Genomic DNA, 21436 nt, shown 5'->3' with positions numbered 1-21436 from the left:
AAAGACTATGAAGGGGTTGTTTTTGTTGTGGTTTTCAATTATTAAATCTCACTCTAGTTAACACTGTTTTGCAGGAACTGCTAACAATGACACTGAGAAAAAGAAACACAAAAACGAACAAATGGCCCTTTATTTCATACAAAGATACAAAGGCAATTGTGTGCAGCAACAATTTGATGGGCAGTCCAAATTCTTGAGGGAGGAAATTCATGGTAAATGTCACGATGGCAGGTTGAAGAGAACATCAAAGAAGGAGAGAGTTGAGACAGAGACTGCTATAGCTAATAAATTAAAATTAATAAGAGCTACAAGGTTTCAATGCCATGACTTGGGCTCGGCTGGGCATCCTCAACGCTGTTAACACCGTTAATTCTACATAGTTACCATCAAAATTCTTGAAGTGTATTTTGTGCTGTTTTGCATTAGAAGTTGCGTCAAGGGAACTATGTCCTTACAAATAATTGAAACATCATATTTTGTTAAAGGAGTTGTGAACTTTGCTCACTGTCTGTCATGGTTGTGGCCTTTGGGGCATGACATGCATTCGGGATGAGTATCATCTTTTAAGGTAAAAGGGTTGACAATTTGGTTGGTCCCAGTTTTTGAGGCAACGCTACTTATAATGGCATCTTCTTCTAATCTGAGGAAAATATTTACTAAAAAATTGTCTTCCAAAATACAACAAAAAACAAGGTCAAGGTAGTGGAGACTCCTTCTGTGGCACTCCACACCTCACCTCTTCAGCTGCCTGTGGGCTGCCTGGAGTGTGTAGACTCCTACAACTATTACATTTGCACCTGTGGACCTGACTGAGTAAACAGTCTATTATGAAAACCACATTTCCAACACTTACATTTGTAATTGGGACACATCACGTGATTTGTTATTAATGAAACAGTTTACTGGCTTTAAATACACATCAGTAAATTTTTATATGTTAGTTTATGTTTTACGATAGAAGAATACTGAACCAAAACATCAGAGAAAATAGAGGCTCAGTAGCATGATTTCAATATATTTTCCTGAATAAAAAGATTTTTTAAAAAAGTATATGACTTAATCTAAGAATGAAAGCTTCTTAAGTTCAATGTTTAGAATTGGATTGTTTGTGACTAAATTAAAAAACTGCAGTTCATAAAATAAAGGCACAGTGTGGGCAGCAAGAGAAAAGAAAAAGAAAGAGGGAAAAATAGATTTTAATATCAAGTATAACATCAGTTGGCTGGTTTTGTTTGTTTTTGTTTCAGTCTATTTAAGGCAAGATTATCTCTCTGCAACCCTGCAGATAAATCCTAGTGTTTTAGCTATAAGAAAGTTTTAAGAGTTCAGATATACAGATAAGCCAATTAAAAAAAACCCTTTTCTTACAGTATTCTAAAGGCTTTTGAAGCATTATATAAATCTTTAAAATTCCTATCACCCACATTTTAAGAAATAAATCTACACTTTAATAAGACACTCTTAAGATATAAAATAGTTTTGAAAACAATTACATTCTATGCTAGGGCTTATCCATTCCTTTGCCACAGGGACAGTGGACTGTCTGCCTGAATCTAGTCAATCTCTACCAACACAAATGAGCAGGTGCTCAGACCATTCCGAATTTACCTAAATAGCTTAATTTTAACAGTGGGACTCTCCCATCCACTGAGGAGAGAGTTACACTAACAGAACTGCCCAAATTTAATGGTGAAACTTAAAAACAATATCCCCCTCTTTCTAGAAATGCTTCCTTTGAACATAGAACAGTGACTTCTATTAGCTCCCGCCCATAAAGGAAAACAGAATGGAAGAGAACCAATGACTCCCCGTATCCTTCCATTTTACTGATGGGACAGAAATATAAGGAACTTTACTTTTAAATGACAACCTAATAACTATGGATAACCTGACATTTTAATTATATGTCTTATATGTATGTATGTTATTGGTGCTAATGGCTTCCACTTCTAAATAACAAGAATTCAAATCCCACCATCCCTATTGCTAATTGAAACAAACAACAAAGCTTACAATATAGTAATGCAACCTCTAAGACTGTAACAACATGAGAGATTTCAGGGGAGTTCCCACTCTTTCCTAAGGGACAGAAAAAAATGAAGGAATAAGAAGGGTCAGACTAAGCCTGAAATACAATTTCCCTATGAACAAGGGGCAACAAATGTCCCATTGAGCAGGAGGAGTTGAAGACGTGGCACTGGGGGTGTATCAGATTGAGGCGATGGTGTGGGCTGGGTGTCTGCTTCCTATGAGTTAAGGAGGACCCCTAGAAAGGTAGGCGAGAGGCACTTCTTTCTTCATCCTTCTGGGCTGGCAGCAAATGATCAATTACTTCCCGTAGAACTTTTTGTTGAGAAGGAAGATCAGGAGGTTGACATTTACCTTCGCTCTATCAAATAATTTCATGACTGCGACGCCTTCATACTGTAGTTGCAGCAGGTCCTGTTCAAAAAAACATTCTGACAGTTAATCAGGTCTGTGGAACAACACAAGGAAGGACACAATGTAGGGAGGGATCCAGAAGGAATGAGGCATGCCTTGTGTGCCAGATATGAACTGGGGTGAGAAACAAGTCCCCAGCTATGGAACTGCCTGCCCGCAGCCTAGTTCATCTAAGTGATGTGTCACCTGGAGAAGGTGACGGCATTTCAATCCGTGATGAAATATACTAACAATTGAAAACAAGATAAGGCCAGTAATGTCTCAACACTATCTACTAGAGTCTTAATTTCTATTTCAAATGACAAAGCTTTTATACCCTGAACGCACGGGGAAAGAGAGGACTAAATGTTTTTTACGTGTTTACTATGTGTTCCACAATGTGGAAGCACGTTAGATAGTGTCTTTTTAAGTCCTGTCAAAAATCCTACCAGGTATGATTATCTCAAATTTAAAGATGAGGCTTCTGAGGCTCAGAGATGTTAAATGACCTGCCCGACAGTACAGAGATGGATGTGGTGAATCTGGATCTGACTGCAAAGCCCCTGCTTTCCCCACTACCCTCCACTGTCCAGAACAAATTGAGGAAATCTGAGTGGTCGCACCCCTAAACTTTGGAAGAGTGGTGATGAGAAAGCAAGAGTCAACGGGCTTGAAGGGATCCCAAAAGTTCAACCAATTCATCTTTTGGAAAAATCTTAGCAGCTCTATGAGGACGAGGACCCTGGTGCATCACCTGCACCTAACATAATACCTCGCACCTGGCAGTCATTCTGCAGTTAATGAATTTGTGCATGGAGGAATACACTACCTGAGGCAGACTGGGTGGCCTACATGAACTTGGTGAAACTGAGGGAATAATAGGATCTTTTCTGTGTAAGGACTTGAGTTAGCTATGTGCGTCACAAAATCATTTCACATCTGTACAGTTAACGTGTTTTGAGGGTCTACTGGTCACTGAGAAGGAAACAAAGAAATACTACCTGTCCTTAAGGAGTCTGCAGTTTGGAAGTGAAGAGGAAAATAAGTCAATGCCTGTGGTGAACAGGGGTTGTCTCTACAGGCAATGGAAGTGAAGGAGAAAAAAACTGTGGCTTCGCTGGTGGGGCAAGCTTTAGGGGTTGTAACAACGTGAAAGTCCTCAATAAATGATGGAGGAATAAGGGGTGGGGAGGGAGAGCCCCCATTTAAGGGAGATCAATGTGTGCAAGAGCCCAAATGCACGTTCAGAGAAAGGCCCCTGCCCAGCTTCACAGAGTGCAGCCCTGTGTGGGTACCAACGATGCAGCACTGTGTTCATAAAACTAACAGAGGCTGGACATTACCTAGGAATCCTTCTGATGCCCTGACATTTTTCAATGCAAAAAAAAGAGAGAGATTTCAAAATAAAAATTAGGGATAGTTTTGTTACAAAATGATTCACTGCAGAATTCTTTCTGAATTTAAAATGGGATTCAGGAGAATTCCCTGGTGGTCCAGTGCTTAAGACTCCACGCTTTAACTGCCAAGGGCCTGGGTTCGATCCCTGGTTGGGGAACTAAGATCCTACAAGCCATGCGGCATGGCAAAAAAAAAAATATCATATTGCATAATAGTTTCAGATTGGAAATCCAGGTCCATCATTTCTTTTTTCATTCTGATGTAGCTCACGCTGTTGTTATTTGTTCTGTGATCCCTATTTATTAAGTCAGATTCCAGTAAAAAGTTGTTTTCTCTTAAAAAAAAATCCTCAAAAAATATATAAATAAATAAAATGGGATTCAGTTTACAAAGATGCAATTTACACACATCTTGTCAGAAGTACACCTTTAAGCCCCTATATCAAACCAAAATGAGAGGGAAAAAATATATATAAAATTTCAAGCTACTGAGAAGGTTTATAATTTTGTACTGTCAAGATATGTACCTAAGCATTTTGTTCAAGTCCAAGGTATCAGCTCAATTTAGTGGCAACCTTAAGTGTAAGCTTCAGATATGCTTTCTGAAGATTTACACATCTGCAAAAGCTCTCCAGCCTGTGCCGCCCAAATCAGACACACAAAACTCCTCAGCTCACTCACTGCTGACTGTGGGCAGCTTTCCCCACATGGGTCTCCTTTACATCCATTCTCCTACCTTGACAAGAACACAACTACCTCACACCCAGAGCTTTCGGTTTTACCTGGTGCAAACCCACCTGATAATGTAACATAAACGTCTCCATTTGAACTCCCATGAATTTGGCTTTCACTTCAAAGTCTCCAACTTCTTCTGTTGGACTGATTTCAAAGATAACATTTTTAAACCTGTTGAAACACAACATCGTAAGGGTATGATTTCCGTGTTCTCATGTAAAAATATTCTGTGAAACGCAGAAAGGAGATGAACAAAGTCTTCAAGAGTGAAAAAGCATACAAAATAAAGGTGCAAAGTACTCCTGCAGGTGAAGCAGCGTGGGATTGCTACTCTAAGTACCATCTACTTTGGGATCTGGAGAGAAGGGTGGCAGCCTCTCCTGGCAGCACTTGCTTTCTACTGGAAGAGGAACCATTGAGGAAGGCCACAAATGGCCTCTGAAGGAATGATGTCAAGAATTCTCTTGGCCTTCCATGTGGCCACTGCTGTAACCTAATGATAAAAGGAGAATCAAGAGGAAATTGGGGGCTTCCCTGGTGGTGCAGTGGTTAAGAATCCGCTTGCAGGGGACACGGGTTCGAGCCCTGGTCCGGGAAGATCCCACATGTTGTGGAGCGACTAAGCCCATGCGCCACAACTACTGAGCCTGCGTGCCACAACTACTGAAGCCCGCTCACCTAGAGCCCGTGCTCCTCAACGAGAAGCCACTGCAATGAGAAGCCACGCACTGCAATGAAGAGTAGCCCTGGCTCGCCACAACTAGAGAAAGCCCGCGTGCGCAGCAACAAAGACCCAACGCAGCCAAAACAAAACAAAACAAAAGTAAATAAATAAATAAATAAATAAGAGAGAACTAATTATGTTCTGCAAGTAAAATGTTAAAAAAAAAATAGGGCTTCCCTGGTGGCGCAGTGGTTGAGAATCTGCCTGCCAATGCAGGGGACACAGGTTCGAGCCCTGGTCTGGGAAGATCCCACATGCCGCGGAGCGGCTGGGCCCGTGAGCCACAATTGCTGAGCCTGTGCGCCTGGAGCCTGTGCTCCGCAACAAGAGAGGCCGCAATAGTGAGAGGCCCGCGCACCGCGATGAAGAGTGGCCCCCACTTGCCACAACAAGAGAAAGCCCTCGCACAGAAACGAAGACCCAATGCAGTCGTAAATAAATAAAAAAATAAAAAAATAAAAAAAAAATAAAGAGGAAATTGGGCTAGAAGGAGGAGGAAAAGATGCATGTTTGAATCCATGCGTGTCTGAGGACTGGAAGAGGTAAGTAAACAAAAGGCGGGGGCGGGGGTGGGTGGAGTGGGATGGTCAGAAAGAAAAGAACCAAGAGAGGAGGTTTTCTGGAAGGAGTAGGTGCTACAGATATAAACATACAGAGTACCACCAAATATAAACTGCTATCACTGAAAATATTTAGGGTATCACTCACTCTGGACACCTTACATGCCCAGAAGTTTTAATGCACCAGAAGGTGGGAGTATGCTGTTCCCCAGGTGATCAAAGTGTGTCACCCCAGATTTCCAGAACTCAACTACAGAGCAAACTGATCTATTGTGAACAGAGCTGAGAACCATGAAGGATGCAAGAGGGCCACTAAGAAGCTAAACGAGAGGTTACAAAATCCATGTACTAAAGCACATGCATTTTACTCAATAGGAGACCCTTTATAAAGATATTTATTTTATGTGATAAATAATTTTATTTTAACTGGTTTGGTTTGTCATCTGTTTCCTAAGCCCATGGTAGCAAATTAAAAAGAAGAGTCAAATAACGGCAGTCACTTGAACAGTAGTGGCAAATAATGACAAAAAAGAAGGGAGGAGATAATAAATTATAAAACAGATTTGAAAAATGGCGTAAAGTGGTCAACTAAAAAAAAAAAAACCCAAAAGACCAAGGTCCCCAATTGAAAAAATGATCAGAGAAAACATAGATAATATGCCCTGTTTAAACACACACACACAGGGACTTCCCTGGTGGTCCAGTGGTAAAGAATCCACCTTCCAATGCAGCGGATTCGATCCCTGGTCGGGGAACTAAGATCCCACATGCTGCAGGGCAACCAAGCCCGCACGCCTCAAACTACAGAGCCCACGCGCTCTAGAGCCCCTGCTCCACAACTAGGGAAAGAAAACCAGCATGCCACCACTAGAGAGAAGTCCCCACGCCGCAACTAGAGAGAAGCCCTCGCACCGCAACGAAAGATCCCGCGTGCTGCAACTAAACCCAACACAGCCAAAAATAAATAAAATAAATAAATATTAAAAAACAAGTAAACACACACTAAAAAACTCAACCAGAATTCTAAAAAGTGCAAAATTTTAAAATGCTACCTTTTTATCTATTAATTCAAAAATATCCAAAACTGTTTTATTACTCAATGATGGCAAAGAAGTAGTGAGGTAAGCACTTTCATACACATTTTAGACACTGCTAGAAAATACTTTGCAATATATATGAATTAAAAATTTTTTTCAACTGCTATGGAAAACAGTATGGCAGTTCCTAAAAAAATTAAAAATAGAGTTATCATATGATCCAGCAATCCCACTTCTGGGTATACATGAGAAAGAATTGAAAGCAGGGTCTCAAAGAGATATTTACACTTCCATGTTCATTGTAACATTATTCATAATAGCAAAAAGTGGAAGGAACCCAAATGTCCATCAGTGGATGAATGAATAAGCAAAATGTAGTACATGTACACAGTGGAAAACTATTCAGCCTTGAAAAGGAAGGAAATCTGTCACAGGTTACAATATGCATGAACCCTGAGGACATCATGCTAAGTGCAGTAAGCCAGACACAAAAAGACAAGTATTGTATGATCCCACTTATATGAGGCACCTAGGGAGTCAAATTCATAGAAACAGAGAGGAGAATGCTGGTTGCCCAGGGCTGGGGGGAAGGGGAAATGGGGAGTTGTTATTTAATGGGTATAGTTTCAGTTTTGTAAGATGAAAAGGTTCTGGATTACACAACAATGTGAATATATTTAACACTACTGAACTGTACACTTAAAAAATAGTTAAGATGGTAAATTTTATGTTTTGTGTTTTTTACAATAAATAAATATTTTTATACTCTGACCAAAAATTACATTTTTAGGCATCTATCATACAAAAAAATAATAATCTGAGGTAGAATCAAAGATTTACATATAAAGGTATTATCACATGTGTAATAATGTAAAAAGTAAAATCAACTTAAAATGTTCTACAATAGGTAAATGGTTAAATTAAAACTACAATATGGAATATTATGTGGTCATTAAAAAGGATACTTTCAAACTATGTGAAAAATGCTCACAATGTTATGAGCAAAAAGCTGGATACATGACTATAAACAGTATCATCCCAATTTATGTTAAAAAAAAAAGTAGGAAGGTAAGTAAGTAATCATAGATAATCTTTATGTGAATAGAGGCACAGAAGAAAATATACTAAAATGATTTCAGTGGCTATCTTTGGCTTGTTGGATTATAGGTGCTTTTTCTTCTTCTTTATGCTTTACCACATTTTCAAAGTTCAACAGTGAATACATATTATTTTACAATCAGAAAAACATAAAAGTTTTTTTAAGCAAAATTAAAAAAAAAAAACAGACACAGTAACAGAAAGCTCAGCTGCCTGAGATCACAGGGTTAACTGAGCAGGTACTCAATAAATGCTTGTTAATGGCAGCTGGGTCAGCACCTGAGGGAGGATGGTCAGGTCAGGTCAGGTTCATGAACCACATGTAAAGCAAGCTGGTGGTTCCCAGAAAAGAAGATGAGGGTAAGCCCCTGGTTCATGCCTCAGGTGGAATAAAGTACACTCCTCTTCTTGTTATTCTTTACTTATCCTTGGTTCGGACACAGAAAAAAAAAAAAATGGAAGGAATGGCTTCCTGCTTTAAAGAGGAAAAGTAGGATGTCCTGAAACAAATGTTCCACAAACAAGGAAAAGAAATACCTCCCTTCTATGACAGGCAAATTAACTCTGAGTATTAGGCCAAATTCTGCACATAATTAATTAATTACTTATTTAATTAATCAATTATAAACACACATAAAATGTAAAAATAATTATCCAGATAAGAGAAATAAAGTCAATAAGAAAAAGATATGACAAATGCAGAAATAAAAAAAATCAATATATAAAACAAAGTTAAAAAGCAAATACTCACTGATTCACTTGCAGGTCCTCAATTTCCAGAAGAACTCCTTTTTCATGTAGTCTTGCTGCTGTGTATTTTAGAGAAATCTTTTTGCTTTTCTTTCCTTTCATTTCCCTAGGCTTTTTGGAGACCCTGTAAAAATCACATTATGTCACTTTCTATAGGTAGCTATCTACTATGAATCTTTGTTAGTAACTCAAGGATATGAGGTCAGAAAACAAACTTCCCATACACAAGCGTTAAGTAATAAATCAATTCTAAAATAGGCAAATAAATGCTAGGATTTGCCTAAGCAATATCTCTGCAAAACAGGGAAACATTACTAAATTGCTTTTGTCTTTGATTTAAATTATACATTTGAGAACACACGATGAATTTGACAGTGTCTGAATCCTTCTATGTCCCTCTCAGAACCTAAGCACCTAAAGTAAGTGTGAGGGCTTCTAAGGCCAACCTGAGGGAACAGTACTGAATCCCAAGGGAGTCACTCTAAGCCCCTTGGCTGTGCAGAGAAAAAATAAAAATATTTTAGAATACGAAATTTTTAAAAGCATTTAAGCCAGCATAGCAATTACAGAGGAATGGGAGCAAGGAAAAAGAAACAGATGTCAGAAGGCTGTTGGGATAATCAAGGCGAGAAACGGTAAGAAGAGTAAGCAAGGGAAGAATACAGATGAATGAGAATGGTATCTGGGACTCTCAAAGGAAGGGTCTCAAGAACTGGGGCAGAAAAGCTGGTAGTTGTGTAAAAGGTAATAATCCCTATGGCTGGCAACTGAAATATCTATCAAAATCACAAACTGCACAAAAATCTTAACCCAGCAATTACATTTCTAGAAATTTATCTTCAAAAACATGCCTACATTTGCAAAATGACTTATGTACAGGAGGTTATTTGTGGCAGAACTTTTTATAATAACTGGAAACAATGTAAATGTCTATTAATGGAGAATTGATTAAGCAGTTATCTTTATCTATACAATGGAATACCATGCAGCCATTAAAAAAGAAACGAGAACCTAGCTCTGTCTGCTTAGAAGGCCTGAAACAAAAATGATTCTGTGGCACTGAGCACATCCGGTGCCTAAATTTTGGTTTCTAAATACCATTCTTCACTAAAAGGAACCAGGGATGCTTGGAGAAATAGCTAATTCCAAGCCTGGGGAGGGAAAAGTACAAATTGAACCAGAGACATCTTGTGCCACAAAGTCAAGAAGTGCTCAAAGAATGATGGGGACATTTCAAAAGGACACAGGCACCAACTCTGCAAGCTGGGTTAGGTGGACCTGATTTTCACCACAACAGCCCTGCCTCACTCCATGAAGCCTTCAGGGAGGGAGAGGAAAAGCACAGACAGAAGAGTAAGCAAGCTATAGAGAGGGCAAGCTGATGTGGCAAAATGTTAAATACAGGTGAATCTAGGTGAAAGGTATATGGGTGTTTATTGTTCTATTCACTGAAACTTTCTGGGGTTTGAAAATTCTCAAAATGAAAAGTCTGGAGTAAATAATAAACTAACTCTTCTAATAAGCAGAACCTGTGCTTAATCACTTCACCTTTCTGGATTTTCAATTTCCCTCCCTATAAAATGGGCAGGTTGAATGGTTTGTGGCCAGCAACAAGGAGGCTGCATCAGATCTTCCTTGGCAGCTGAAAAAAAATCATGGTCTGGAAGCCTGTGTCCAGGAGGTGTAGAGGCCAGGGAATCTAATTGTTTATGATGTTCCTTAAGTGATTTTTGAGGCACAACCTGGTTTGGGGGCCACTAAATGATCCCTTTCCAAGATTCTTTAATTTCTAGGGCCAAGAAGATATTTTGGAACGCAGGATGCTTAGAAATAGGCATCCTTGAAATCCTCCACACATTATTTATTTACATCATACCATAACAAATGGAACTAGGAAATTACACAAACGATTAGAAGACAAATAAAGGACTATTGCAATAAATAGATCCAGTGTGTTGTAAGTAAAATTTTCCTATGTGACTTCAGTTGCCGCTACTTCTTTTTCCCCTGACATTGATTCTTCAAAAAAAAAAGTACTCACTTGCCCTTGCTGGCTAAGTTATCCAAGCAGGTTTTGATGTAGCTTTTATAGTAGTCCACCTGCTCTCCATAAAAGGTGGCCTTAGAGTTCAGAGCAGCGTACGTCTGCTGCAGTTTCACCAGTTCAGCCTTCCTCCTCTGTCGGTATCTCCGCTGATTCCGAATATCCTGAGACATAATTATTAAAATTACAAAAATAATATCATGTGCTTCTTGAATCATTAACACTAGAACCCAACAGTGCTTAACTTTGCCTTGCTTGACCACACATTTTTAACAGACAGCAGTTCTTTTTTTCTTACTCATCTCGAAATTTTTTAAAGATTTTTGCCCATATATCTGGTGAAAACCATAATTCAAAAAGACACATGCACCCCAATGTTCACTGCAGCACCATCTACAATAGACAGGACATGGAAGCAACCCAGATGTCCATCAACAGAGGAATGGATAAAGAAGATGTGGCACATATATACAATGGAACACCACTCACCCATAAAAAAGAACGAAATAATGCCACCTGCAGCAACATGGATGGGCCTAGAGACCATCATACTAAGTGAAGTAAGTCAGACATAGAAAGGCAAACATCATATGATATTGCTTATATGTGGACTCTAAAAAAGTTAGCAATTTTATGTTCAAAACTTAACAAAGAAATTCAGATCTCATCAATTTTTTCCCCATTTCTATTTAATGAGGCAGGGAAATGTATTACTTTTACAGACCTCCACATTCTCAGAATCGACTTGCAAAGCTGGTTTAAACCTCTTAAATATGTTGTCAGGAGAGGGAGAAAAAGATAACTTTAATATAACAATTACCAAGCTTCCAGTTGTGCATGGTGTGATCTTAGGGCGACAGCAGAGAATGCCTAAACTTCTCAGCCTGCGCCAGAGCCCCTTGCTTGAGAAGATTCACACAAATCAAGGACTTGATGATCAACTTGAGGTCAATTTATATTTCACAGTAATCATTAAAAAGATCTGGAAAAATTCTTTAAGGCCAAAGACAAACTGAGACATAGGAAGCTCTAATTAAGGTCTTCTCCCTACTAATTTAGGCCATGGAATAAGCCATCAAAGGGCAGGCTAGGACCTCATGTTGGAAGAGTCAGAAACGACTCCCCAGAGGAGAGGACTCTAATCTCCTCTCCTGAAGGTATGTTGTTACCGGAACAGCTACTGTCTCCTCACAAGCCTCTGAGACAGCTTTAAACGTGGCCAGGCCATCACTGTCCCCCAAATGCCATACCCTGGCAATGTCGTTGATCAGTTCCTGGTATCTGTTCTTTGGGTCCACGGTGCCAAGCTCTGTTAGCTTCTTCAAGCCTGACTGGATCTTCTCCTTCTTCTCCTGAAGAGTGAGGTTGCTGTCTTCCTTTGCAGATTTTGACTTTTTCATCTTGTCAGGAGTTTTGGCATCACGGATAGCACGTCTCTGCATGGCCCTCTGGTGTTCTGCTTCCTACAGTAAGAAAAAGAAGTTCGTGGCAAGGTCTCCACACTGAACCACACCTGAATTTATAAAGCTCTCAAACTCTATTCTGGGGGACTTCCCTGGTGGTGCAGTGGTTAAGACGCTGCGCTCCCAATGCAGTTAAGATGCTGCGCTCCCAATGCAGGGGGCCTGGGTTCGATCCCTGGTCAGGGAACTAGACCCCACGTGCATGCTGCAACTAGGAGTTCACATGCCACAACTGTCTGACTCCAGTTTATGCATGCAGCAAAGGAGCCTGCGTGCTACAACTAAGGAGCCTGTAAGCCACAACTAAGGAGCCCGCCTGCCACAACTAAGACCCGGCGCAAGCAAGCAAGCAAATAAATATTTTTTTAAAAAACCCAACAACAAACAACTCTATTCCGGAAATAGAGGGGAACAAACTTACCCCCACCCCCGACAACTGACAAAGAAACTGCATGAAGCAGAGGCAGCTCTCTTTTCATCTAGAAGAGAAACATCTATGAAGTCAGATGTTGGCTTTTTAGGGCTTCTTTCCTGGACAGGAGATTGGACTCCACTGGGTACAAAACCCCTCGTTTCTTCCCTGTCACACAGGGGACATGGAAATCATTTAATTTTATTTGAAACCCGGCTTGATGAACGTTATAACCACACCAATGCAACACCAGTGGTCAGTAAATTCTTGCTAATCCTTTTTTTTTTTTTTAATTTATTTATTTATTTATTTATGGGTGTATTGGGTCTTCGTTTCTGTGCGAGGGCTTTCTCTAGTTGTGGCAAGCGGGGGCCACTCTTCATCACGGTGCGGGGGCCACTCACTATCGCGGCCTCTCTTGTTGCGGAGCACAGGCTCCAGACGTGCAGGCTCAGTAATTGTGGCTCACGGGCCCAGTTGCTCCGTGGCATGTGGGATCTTCCCAGACCAGGGCTCGAACCCGTGCCCCCTGCATTGGCAGGCGGATTCTCAACCACTGTGCCACCAGGGAAGCCCCTTGCTAATCCTTTTTGCTACCTCGTCCCAGCTGAATCACACTCAAGCCTTCCCTCTGCTTTCAAACATGCTGCAAACGCCAGTAAAGAGACCCTTCTCATATCTGATCTCTCTCCTAGTCACCAACCAACATTTGTCTGTTACGTTCCCACCCAACAAACGATCCACACTTGCTGTTGCATTCTTTCAGCACTTTCCTCGCAGTCTGGCTTCTCTCACCACCAATTCTCGTTACCATTCTGCCCATCCCCAATCCAGTGCCTTTTCTTAGTTGTTGCCTTGATCATTTTCTGCACACTTTTTCCTTGCCCTAAGCATGGGCTGGTACCTCCAAGTGGCCCATGGTCATTTCTTTGTAAGTGTTCTCTCTCAAAACTTCAACGATCACCTCTATGCTGATAGATCCCAGCATATGGCTAAGGCTCTGGTACCATATTTTGAACTGTTTGTACTGGGGATGTTTACATTTGGAAAGGTTTGTAGTTCAGACTTGTAATTTTTCCCGAACTGGAGCAATTCCTTTCCCAATATTCCCTTTTCTTCTAATGTCAAAACTACTCTTCATCAGATAATGCAAAGAGCATAAACTGGAGTCAGACAGAACCCGATTCAAGTTTGGTTCTGCCACTACAAGTGAATGATCTTGGGCAAGTTATTTAACCTCTAGGGGTCTTAGTTTTGTCATCTGTGAAAGGAGGATGCAAAGACTCACCTCATAGGGATAGTGCAAGGATTACAGGAAAGAACACAGGTGAAAGCACCAAACTAATAGCAGGTTCTCAGTAAAGACCAGTTCCTTCTTCCCTACTTCAAATTTCCTTCCAAGTTAAACCAGTTGCAGTTACTGGTTATGCCTCTTTTCCTGCCCCTCACACACATCTAATGAGTAATTAGTCATAGCATCTAAAAGCTGACAATTCATTTAAAACTGGTTTTCAAATAGTCCTCCGTGCAGCCTTAAGGGCTTCCCAGGGATGCCACGAGTCCTGGAGGGTGGGCTTCCAAGGGCCCATCCCTGGTGCTGCCAGAGTAGCTCCAATTTTATCTCTTTTATATGTTGGGCTTTCAAATACCTTGTTACTTAATGAAAAGGATTCCCATGCTCAAAAAACTGAAAACGAATGACTTGACTTACTTTTCTCATTTTATAAACATGAAACAGGAGCCTTAAACATGACCCATCCGTCCCTCCCCACTGCCGTGCCACCCCTCACCCAATTGGACCTGGAACCCTATCACACACACAGATGACTCAACTACCATCTGCTCTGACAGCACTGCAAAATTAATCAATATCAAATGGTCCCAAAGGTTACAAAGGCCATTTACTCCTATCTCTCTGGTGCCAAATTCCTAAGTTTTGGGTTCTACATAATTTGTCCTCACGTTTAATTTCTCACTACTCACCCTCACCCACACCTTCATTCTAGATATGTAGGTCTGGTCACATCATGCTCTGCCCTCCCTTGTGCCTCTGTTCACGGGGACTCCCCTGTCTAGAACATCCCTCTTGTGGTACATGCATGTTCTTTGTAAGCTTGGTTCAAGTCCCATACCTCCCTGATGCTTTGCTCCTCACTGGCCTCTTGCTTTAATTTCTAGCATTTTTAGGGCCAAAACCACAGCAAATTTTCAATGGTTTTCTAATTGTTTCAGGGACATACGTCACACGTCTCCAGTTAAGTTCACGGAACTTAGGAGCCACATTCTATTCTTTTCTCCTATCTACCAAGGCACTTAACAAAATTCTAACTATACAGTATTCAATAAATTACTGGGCAGACTCACTGATTCTGCCTCAGGTTACATTAAAGCACACAACACAGACTGCATGTAAGTGCCAGTGAGCTTTGTGCCCTAGAAACAACCACCTCGGGATTTAGGAACCAACAACTTTCTCAATAAGCCCTAAACGCCACCACATCCAGGCCCACCTTCCAGTGACCACCTCTTGCCACCTATGTCCCACCTCCTCAGCCCTGTCATGTGCCTATCACAGGAGCACCTATGCATCTTACTGTGGTACATGGTAAACCCCCAAACTTTACCTGTTCACTGGCGGCTGGTGTTTCTAGGATTTCAGTCAAGGTCTCTCCCGGCTGGAACCGGATGACATCCACAATCAAACGTTTTGTGCTAAAAGGATATGTGGGAAGCATTTAAACATTAGCAGGTGTCCTACTTCCTTCGAATGGACCTCAACAGGAGCAGAGCAAACACTACCTCACAGAGTCCCACTGGGCAGCCCTAATGCAAGGTACGCAAAGTCCTAGGCTTACTTACACAGCTATGACAGAGTGGGTACCAAGGTTAGGATTTCCAAAATACAAATTCATTTTAGCATCTTATTAGCAAATAAGGCAAGTAAGCCCTGTGTCAAGTATAATACATGAGGTGACTGGAAATGTATGAGGTTTAAATGGCTGAGATGATCATTTTAGGGATGAACAAGAGGACTCATTCACCAAGACCAAGGGATAGAAGGGATCACTGGGTTACATTTACTCCGTTCCTCCTCCTTCCAATACTCACTTCAGTAAGATGGTCCGAGCGTCCATTTCTGCATTCTCATCTCCAGGCACATCAAACTTGTTGGTCAGTGTGAGAGACACTTCTGTCTTAGCCAGTGCCTCCTTATTTGGGTCATTAAAATTGCCAGAGCCTTCTCCTAAAGTTTTGGGAGGGTAGAAAGAATCAATATCGTAAACAGAGGAGACATTGGAGAGCAGATAATAATTCAAGTAAAAGATAATGCAAGTTTAAGAAGGTAGTTGAATAAGCCTATATGTACACTGTGGTGAGGACACATTTTACTGAGAAATAAAATATTATGCCAAATGATAAAGGTAAAGGATCCATAACAAAATAACAAATGTTTGAGAAATCATTTCAACACTGTAACATTTCTCTCTCAAAATACTCTGTTCAGGGACTTCCCTGGTGGCGCAGTGGTTGACGTTCCACGCTCCCAATGCAGGGGGCCCAGGTTCGATCCCTGGTCAGGGAACTAGATCCCACATGCATGCTGCAACTGAGAATTCGCATGCCACAACTGAGGAGCCCGCCTGCTGCAACTAAGGAGCCTGCCTGCCACAACTAAGACCCAGTGCAACCAAATAAATAAATAAATATCAAAAAAAAAAAAAAAAACCCTGTTCATTTCCTTTATGGGACTTATAAATTTCTAGTTACATGATTATATGTATCTATGCATTTAAAATGATCTCTTCCACTGGACTTCAGTTCCTAACAGACAGGGATCACATCTGTTTTCTTCCCTGATGTGTATTCAGAGCTTGAACAGTGTAGAAACAGAGGAGGTGACAATTACAGCACTCCTGCCAAGCTCCCCTCTCAGCTTCTGGGCAGTTAAGTCAGAACTTTACCTATTAGGGATTCGATGGTGGGCACATCGCCAAGGTCATCCAGCAGCTCATGGATTGGATCGTTGTGCTCCGGGGCAATGGCGTCCTGGTGATCTAACAGGAGCTGCATCCAACATCCAGGGATCAATTCCATTCACACACTCAACCCACTAGCCCCCATCCCCATCCACAATGCCTAACAGCACAAAAGAGGTTAGATAGCAAAACTCCCATATTCAAAGAACTGAAAAACCAATCCTCAACAAACTAACCCATATAAACAATATGATATATAAAGCAACACACTGGCCCATGATGAATGACATATGTTACGACATATGAAGAGGAAGTACTGGTACTCTCTCAACCTTACAGATACAAAGGATTTAAATGTACCCTATATAAGAAAGAACAAGGAAACTCACAGACTTCAATATCCAAGTCATCAATATTCCCTACAACCAGTTCAAATGACTCACATTCATACTTTTACTTAAAGTTTCCAATATATAATATCTTTTAATTCAGAAAAAAAGTGCATCAGATCAACATTATCATTATTTTAGGAGTATTCGGCAAAGCCTTAAGAAGCTATTACCCCAGGTGACGTCGTCAGAAATGACAATCCCTGAAATTTCATTTTATTTCCTTTCCCCCTTGGGGAGGAAAAAAAGGAGTACCCAAGGGAAAATCACTCAAAGGTGACATAGAGGAAAAAGTTGGTATTCTAGATCATGTTAGAAAAGTAAGACAGAGGGCCAGGGTAAAAAGAAGGACCAGTAAAAACAGTATTTTATCAAGTCACTATATCAGAGGTCACAACGGAGATTCTGAAGCCCAGCCATGGGGATTCTGATTCAGCTGGCCTGTGGTGGGGTTCAGGAAACTTCATTTTTAATAACTAGCCCAGATGATTCTGATGCAGGTGGCCTGGGGATCACTTCAAGAAAGTTAAGAATAATAAGCAAAGGAAGATAAACAACAGGGCAGATGTGATGTCAGTAAGCTCAAACTGAGATCTCTGGCTTCCAGAGATAGTAGGCAGCAGCCGGAGAAGGCAGTTAAGACAGAGCAATGAAATTAAATCATTAAAGAAAAATACTTACAGTGTGGGTGTTGATGATTTCACCAATGGAAATGTAGATCACAGGTTTGGTGAGGGTCACTAAATCAGAGTACTCATCCACATTAAATTTATCCTGAAGCTCTGGGACATCACAAGCAGTTTGGAAAAACCGTCTGAAAATAAACACAGAAGCCAGGCCCCAACAAGTGACACATGTGTGAGAAGTTGACAAAGGACATGCCACAAACCTCTGGGGCAGTGAGTTCAAACAGAAGCCAGTCAAGACAGTTAATTCTAGAGAAACTGCTGCACGTTCGTTGTGCTTGACAGCCTTGGGACGTTGGTTCTCTTTCCACTTCGTTTTAGTTCTACCCACGAGAACTGCTCAACCATAATTTAAAACAGTTCTCAAACACCTGCGTTGTTGGCAGAACCAACTTTCTAAGACAACGTCCCGAACTCGAACTCGCAACTGAATGTTTAATTTACAAATATTAAAAGCACTCTCCAATTCTTCTCTGGTTACAAAGTAACATGTGCCTAACGTAGACCATTGTTTTTACGTTAAGTACAGTCTATTTTATAGGAATACATTTTAAACATCCTCAAACATCCTCTTCATCATCGCCTGGAGCTCTGAGCACATGAGATGTATACCCTACAACACTGCAGTCCAGGGAATGCTGGGTGTGGTATTTAATCTTGTCTTTACCTTCAGAGTTAGAAGCACGCCCACAGAATCTTTCAAGTACCTTGTCCCTTTCCCCTTACCTGAATTTCTGGTAGGACTGGGAAAGATATTCGTTAATGATGCTTAAGTGAGCATTATCTCCCAGAAACATCTTATTGGAAGCTGCATGCTGAAGCATCTTTGCAATGGAGCCAAGATTTCGGCGTTGGTCTGTGGTAAGCTGGCCTCCTGCTGACAGGTCGATGATGTCAAAGGCATCAGGAGCAACAATGGCTGGATTCATGTATCGATAGTAAAGCAAGTTACCAATAATCTGGGAACAGAGGAAAAAGAAATGGGTGTTAAAAACCATTCCACCAAGTAAGCCATAAATGACTTTGCTAGCAAAGAAAACCAGAAAATATGGTCCTATGAGAAAAAATTATACACACACACACACATACTTTCTCTCAAGGCCTGAAACTAAAATGACCAAACATCCCTTGGCTGGATGCAGAAAAAAAGAAAATGAGAACAGAACTGAAAATCATGACAATGAAAGAGCAGATTCAGAAGGTAAAAATGATAGACTTAAAGTCTGTTATTGAGCATTTTAGGGCATCCTTTGTTCACATACCATGGCAGCAAATAAGGCTGCTGCCAACCACATGCACTTTTCATTTTCAGGTAGATGGGCTTTCATTTTAAGAAGCTAATGAACATAGCTAAAATAAATCCTTGAACACGACCTAATTAGCAGAGCATAACCTGTCCAACCCCCATCATCCTCATGCTGCGGACTTCAAAGGTGCACAAGTTCATGCCTCTGAAATTAAAGTCACTCAACACACATCTCTTCCACAGAAGGATTCAAGGACAGTCACAGCATTTCCCCTAGAGTTTCATTCAGAAAAAAATAAAATTAATTCACCTGAACAGAAAGTCTAGAATCGAGGCCTCACTGTAGGAAAGCACAGAACTAGGAGAGAAGAAAAAAGCGTTCAGATTAAAAAAAAAAAGAAGAAGAAAAAAAAAAGGAGGGAGTATAGCTGAGTAAGAAAGAGTTATCAGCAACAGCCTTAGTGGAAACAACTGTGCTTGCTACCATTCACCTGGCCACCAGCAGAGGGAGCAATTCTTCAGCGAAAAGATAGGACTCAAAGAAATGTATCTCAAGACAGGAAAATCCATCTCTACTTGTTTGAGGTCTGTGTGCCATTCAAACAACATAGGAACTATATAGGAACTAAATGAGGTAGCATTTACTATTTACAAACACTTTCAAAATCTCACAATCAACGGCGAGCTACTGACAAAATCTAGGTTAAGGTCCTTAATGAAAGTCTAAGGTCACGCCTAGTCTTAAAACTTTTTCCTCAAAGGGCTATTATTGGTAGGGCAAGAATGTGCCAGCTTTCAGTCTTACCTTCAGCAGCTCATCTTCACCAGCATCAGGGAACTTCTCATGTAACGAGTCCTTCAGCACTTTGGCAATGAAGCGCATCCCATAACTGCGGGGTGGACAAAACGTAGTGAGAAGGGCCGGGGAGCAGAAGGCCACTAATTCTGGGCTCAACAGGGGGTCACAGCTGACAGCACTCACGGGATTTTGTCCACAGAGCTGATGATGGCTGACAGGAACTTGTCCGTCACGGCCCGCATGTTCCTGATGGAGTTGTCTAACCGTGTCCTGACTTCTTCATGAGCCAGAGCCTGCTCTGGGGTCACATCATAGGGTAGTTTGCTGGGAAAGCAGAAATTATCCCCAAGTATGTTAGACCAAGAGCCAGGAACAGCCTGAGGTGAGACTGTGTCTTTCATAAACAGAAAGACCCAGAGAGACTAGGTAATTTTGTTGTGCTCGTAGAGCTGGTAAATGGTGGGGCCAGAACTGGGGCTCAGGTTTTCAACTGTGAATTGGGTGCCTTGAACTATGTGCCAGGCACTGTGACAGGCACTTGGGATAAAAGGTATTGGAGACATGAAAGCTCCTCAAGTCTCTCACAGTCTGGTGGAAGAGACACACAAATAAGTATCTGTAAACACACTGCACTACAAAGAAGAAGCTGACCAGAAGTGCTACAGTGCCGCAGAGAAGAGGCTTCTATTCAGACTGGAGGAATCAAGGAAGACTTCCATAAGGAAGGGACATATGAACTCAGGAAAAAGGGAGAAGAAAGGTCTTCTGGGAAGGAAGATCAAATGCAAAGAAAGGGAAGAGGAAGGAGAAATGAGGGTGGAAAAGTAAACAGGGGCCAGATCATAGAGGGCCCTGTATATGATGCTAAGAAGTCTGGACTTTCCTAGAAGTCAGGGAGAGCCATTAAGAGACAGATCTGAATTTTGAGGAGGATTGCTCTGATCCACCACGAGAAATGGTCCACTGAAGATGGACAGTCACAGATGAAAGAGCTAGAAGACTAGTGCTACAGCCTGATCAAGAAATGATGAGAGAATGGGACTTCCCTGGTGGTCAGGTGGTTAGGACACTGCGCTTACACTGCAGGGGGCGTGGGTTCTATTCCTGGTTGGGGAACTAGGATCTTGCATGCCACGCGGCATGGCCCCCCCCCCAAAAAAAATGATGAGGGCATGAACAAGGATGCAAGCAGTGGGGACCAAGGAGACAGATCTGAGAGATATTAAGGAGATACAATCAATGGGACATGGTGACCCTTTAGGTACTGGTGAGGGAGCTAACAGTTACATATAGGAACTGAAGCCAGAGGAGCGGACGAGATCATTCAGGAGAAGGCCCTGAGTCAGAAGAAACTGACAAGAGAATAGATGTGCTAGAACACTGGGCCTAGGCTTAATCAGTAAGGAAACAAGGACAGGAGGGAGCTGAAAGACAAAAATGAATTGCAGGGGTCCCAGTGTGGTACTTTCAATGAGGTCAAAAAGCAGTAATGATTATCTTGGTGGCCTAAATCCAATCACAAGCGTCCTAATAAGAGAGAGGCGGAGGGAGATTTGGTGCACACAGAAGAGGAGGCAATGTGTCGACGGGGGTGGGGCAGAGACTGGAGTGATACAGCCACAAGGCCAGGAATGCCAACAGCCACCAGAAGCTGGAGAGGCAGGGAATGGATTTTCCACTAGAGCCTCTGGAGGGAGC

The 21436-nt window shown here is 41.4% G+C and overlaps 1 protein-coding gene across 1 annotated transcript in view; it reads right to left on the bottom strand.

The window, feature by feature from the left end:
- Positions 1 to 112: 112 nt before the first annotated feature.
- IQGAP1 (IQ motif containing GTPase activating protein 1) overlaps positions 113 to 21436 on the bottom strand; it is a 101172-nt gene continuing 79848 nt past the window's right edge. The window contains exons 27-38 of the mRNA XM_057542890.1: positions 19922 to 20062; positions 19745 to 19829; positions 18420 to 18652; positions 17689 to 17821; positions 16604 to 16706; positions 15750 to 15885; positions 15266 to 15353; positions 12017 to 12229; positions 10764 to 10930; positions 8724 to 8846; positions 4616 to 4724; positions 113 to 2442 (exon numbers count right to left, since the gene is read on the bottom strand). Coding sequence (XP_057398873.1) covers positions 2329 to 2442; positions 4616 to 4724; positions 8724 to 8846; positions 10764 to 10930; positions 12017 to 12229; positions 15266 to 15353; positions 15750 to 15885; positions 16604 to 16706; positions 17689 to 17821; positions 18420 to 18652; positions 19745 to 19829; positions 19922 to 20062 — 1645 coding nt within the window. The 3' untranslated portion in view covers positions 113 to 2328. The remainder of the gene's footprint in view (positions 2443 to 4615; positions 4725 to 8723; positions 8847 to 10763; positions 10931 to 12016; positions 12230 to 15265; positions 15354 to 15749; positions 15886 to 16603; positions 16707 to 17688; positions 17822 to 18419; positions 18653 to 19744; positions 19830 to 19921; positions 20063 to 21436) is intronic.

This window comes from Balaenoptera acutorostrata, chromosome 3, assembly GCF_949987535.1.
Source record: "Balaenoptera acutorostrata chromosome 3, mBalAcu1.1, whole genome shotgun sequence".
NCBI lineage: Eukaryota > Metazoa > Chordata > Mammalia > Artiodactyla > Balaenopteridae > Balaenoptera > Balaenoptera acutorostrata.
Note: the sequence above shows the minus strand (reverse complement) of the source record. Positions and strands in the feature narration are given on the sequence as shown.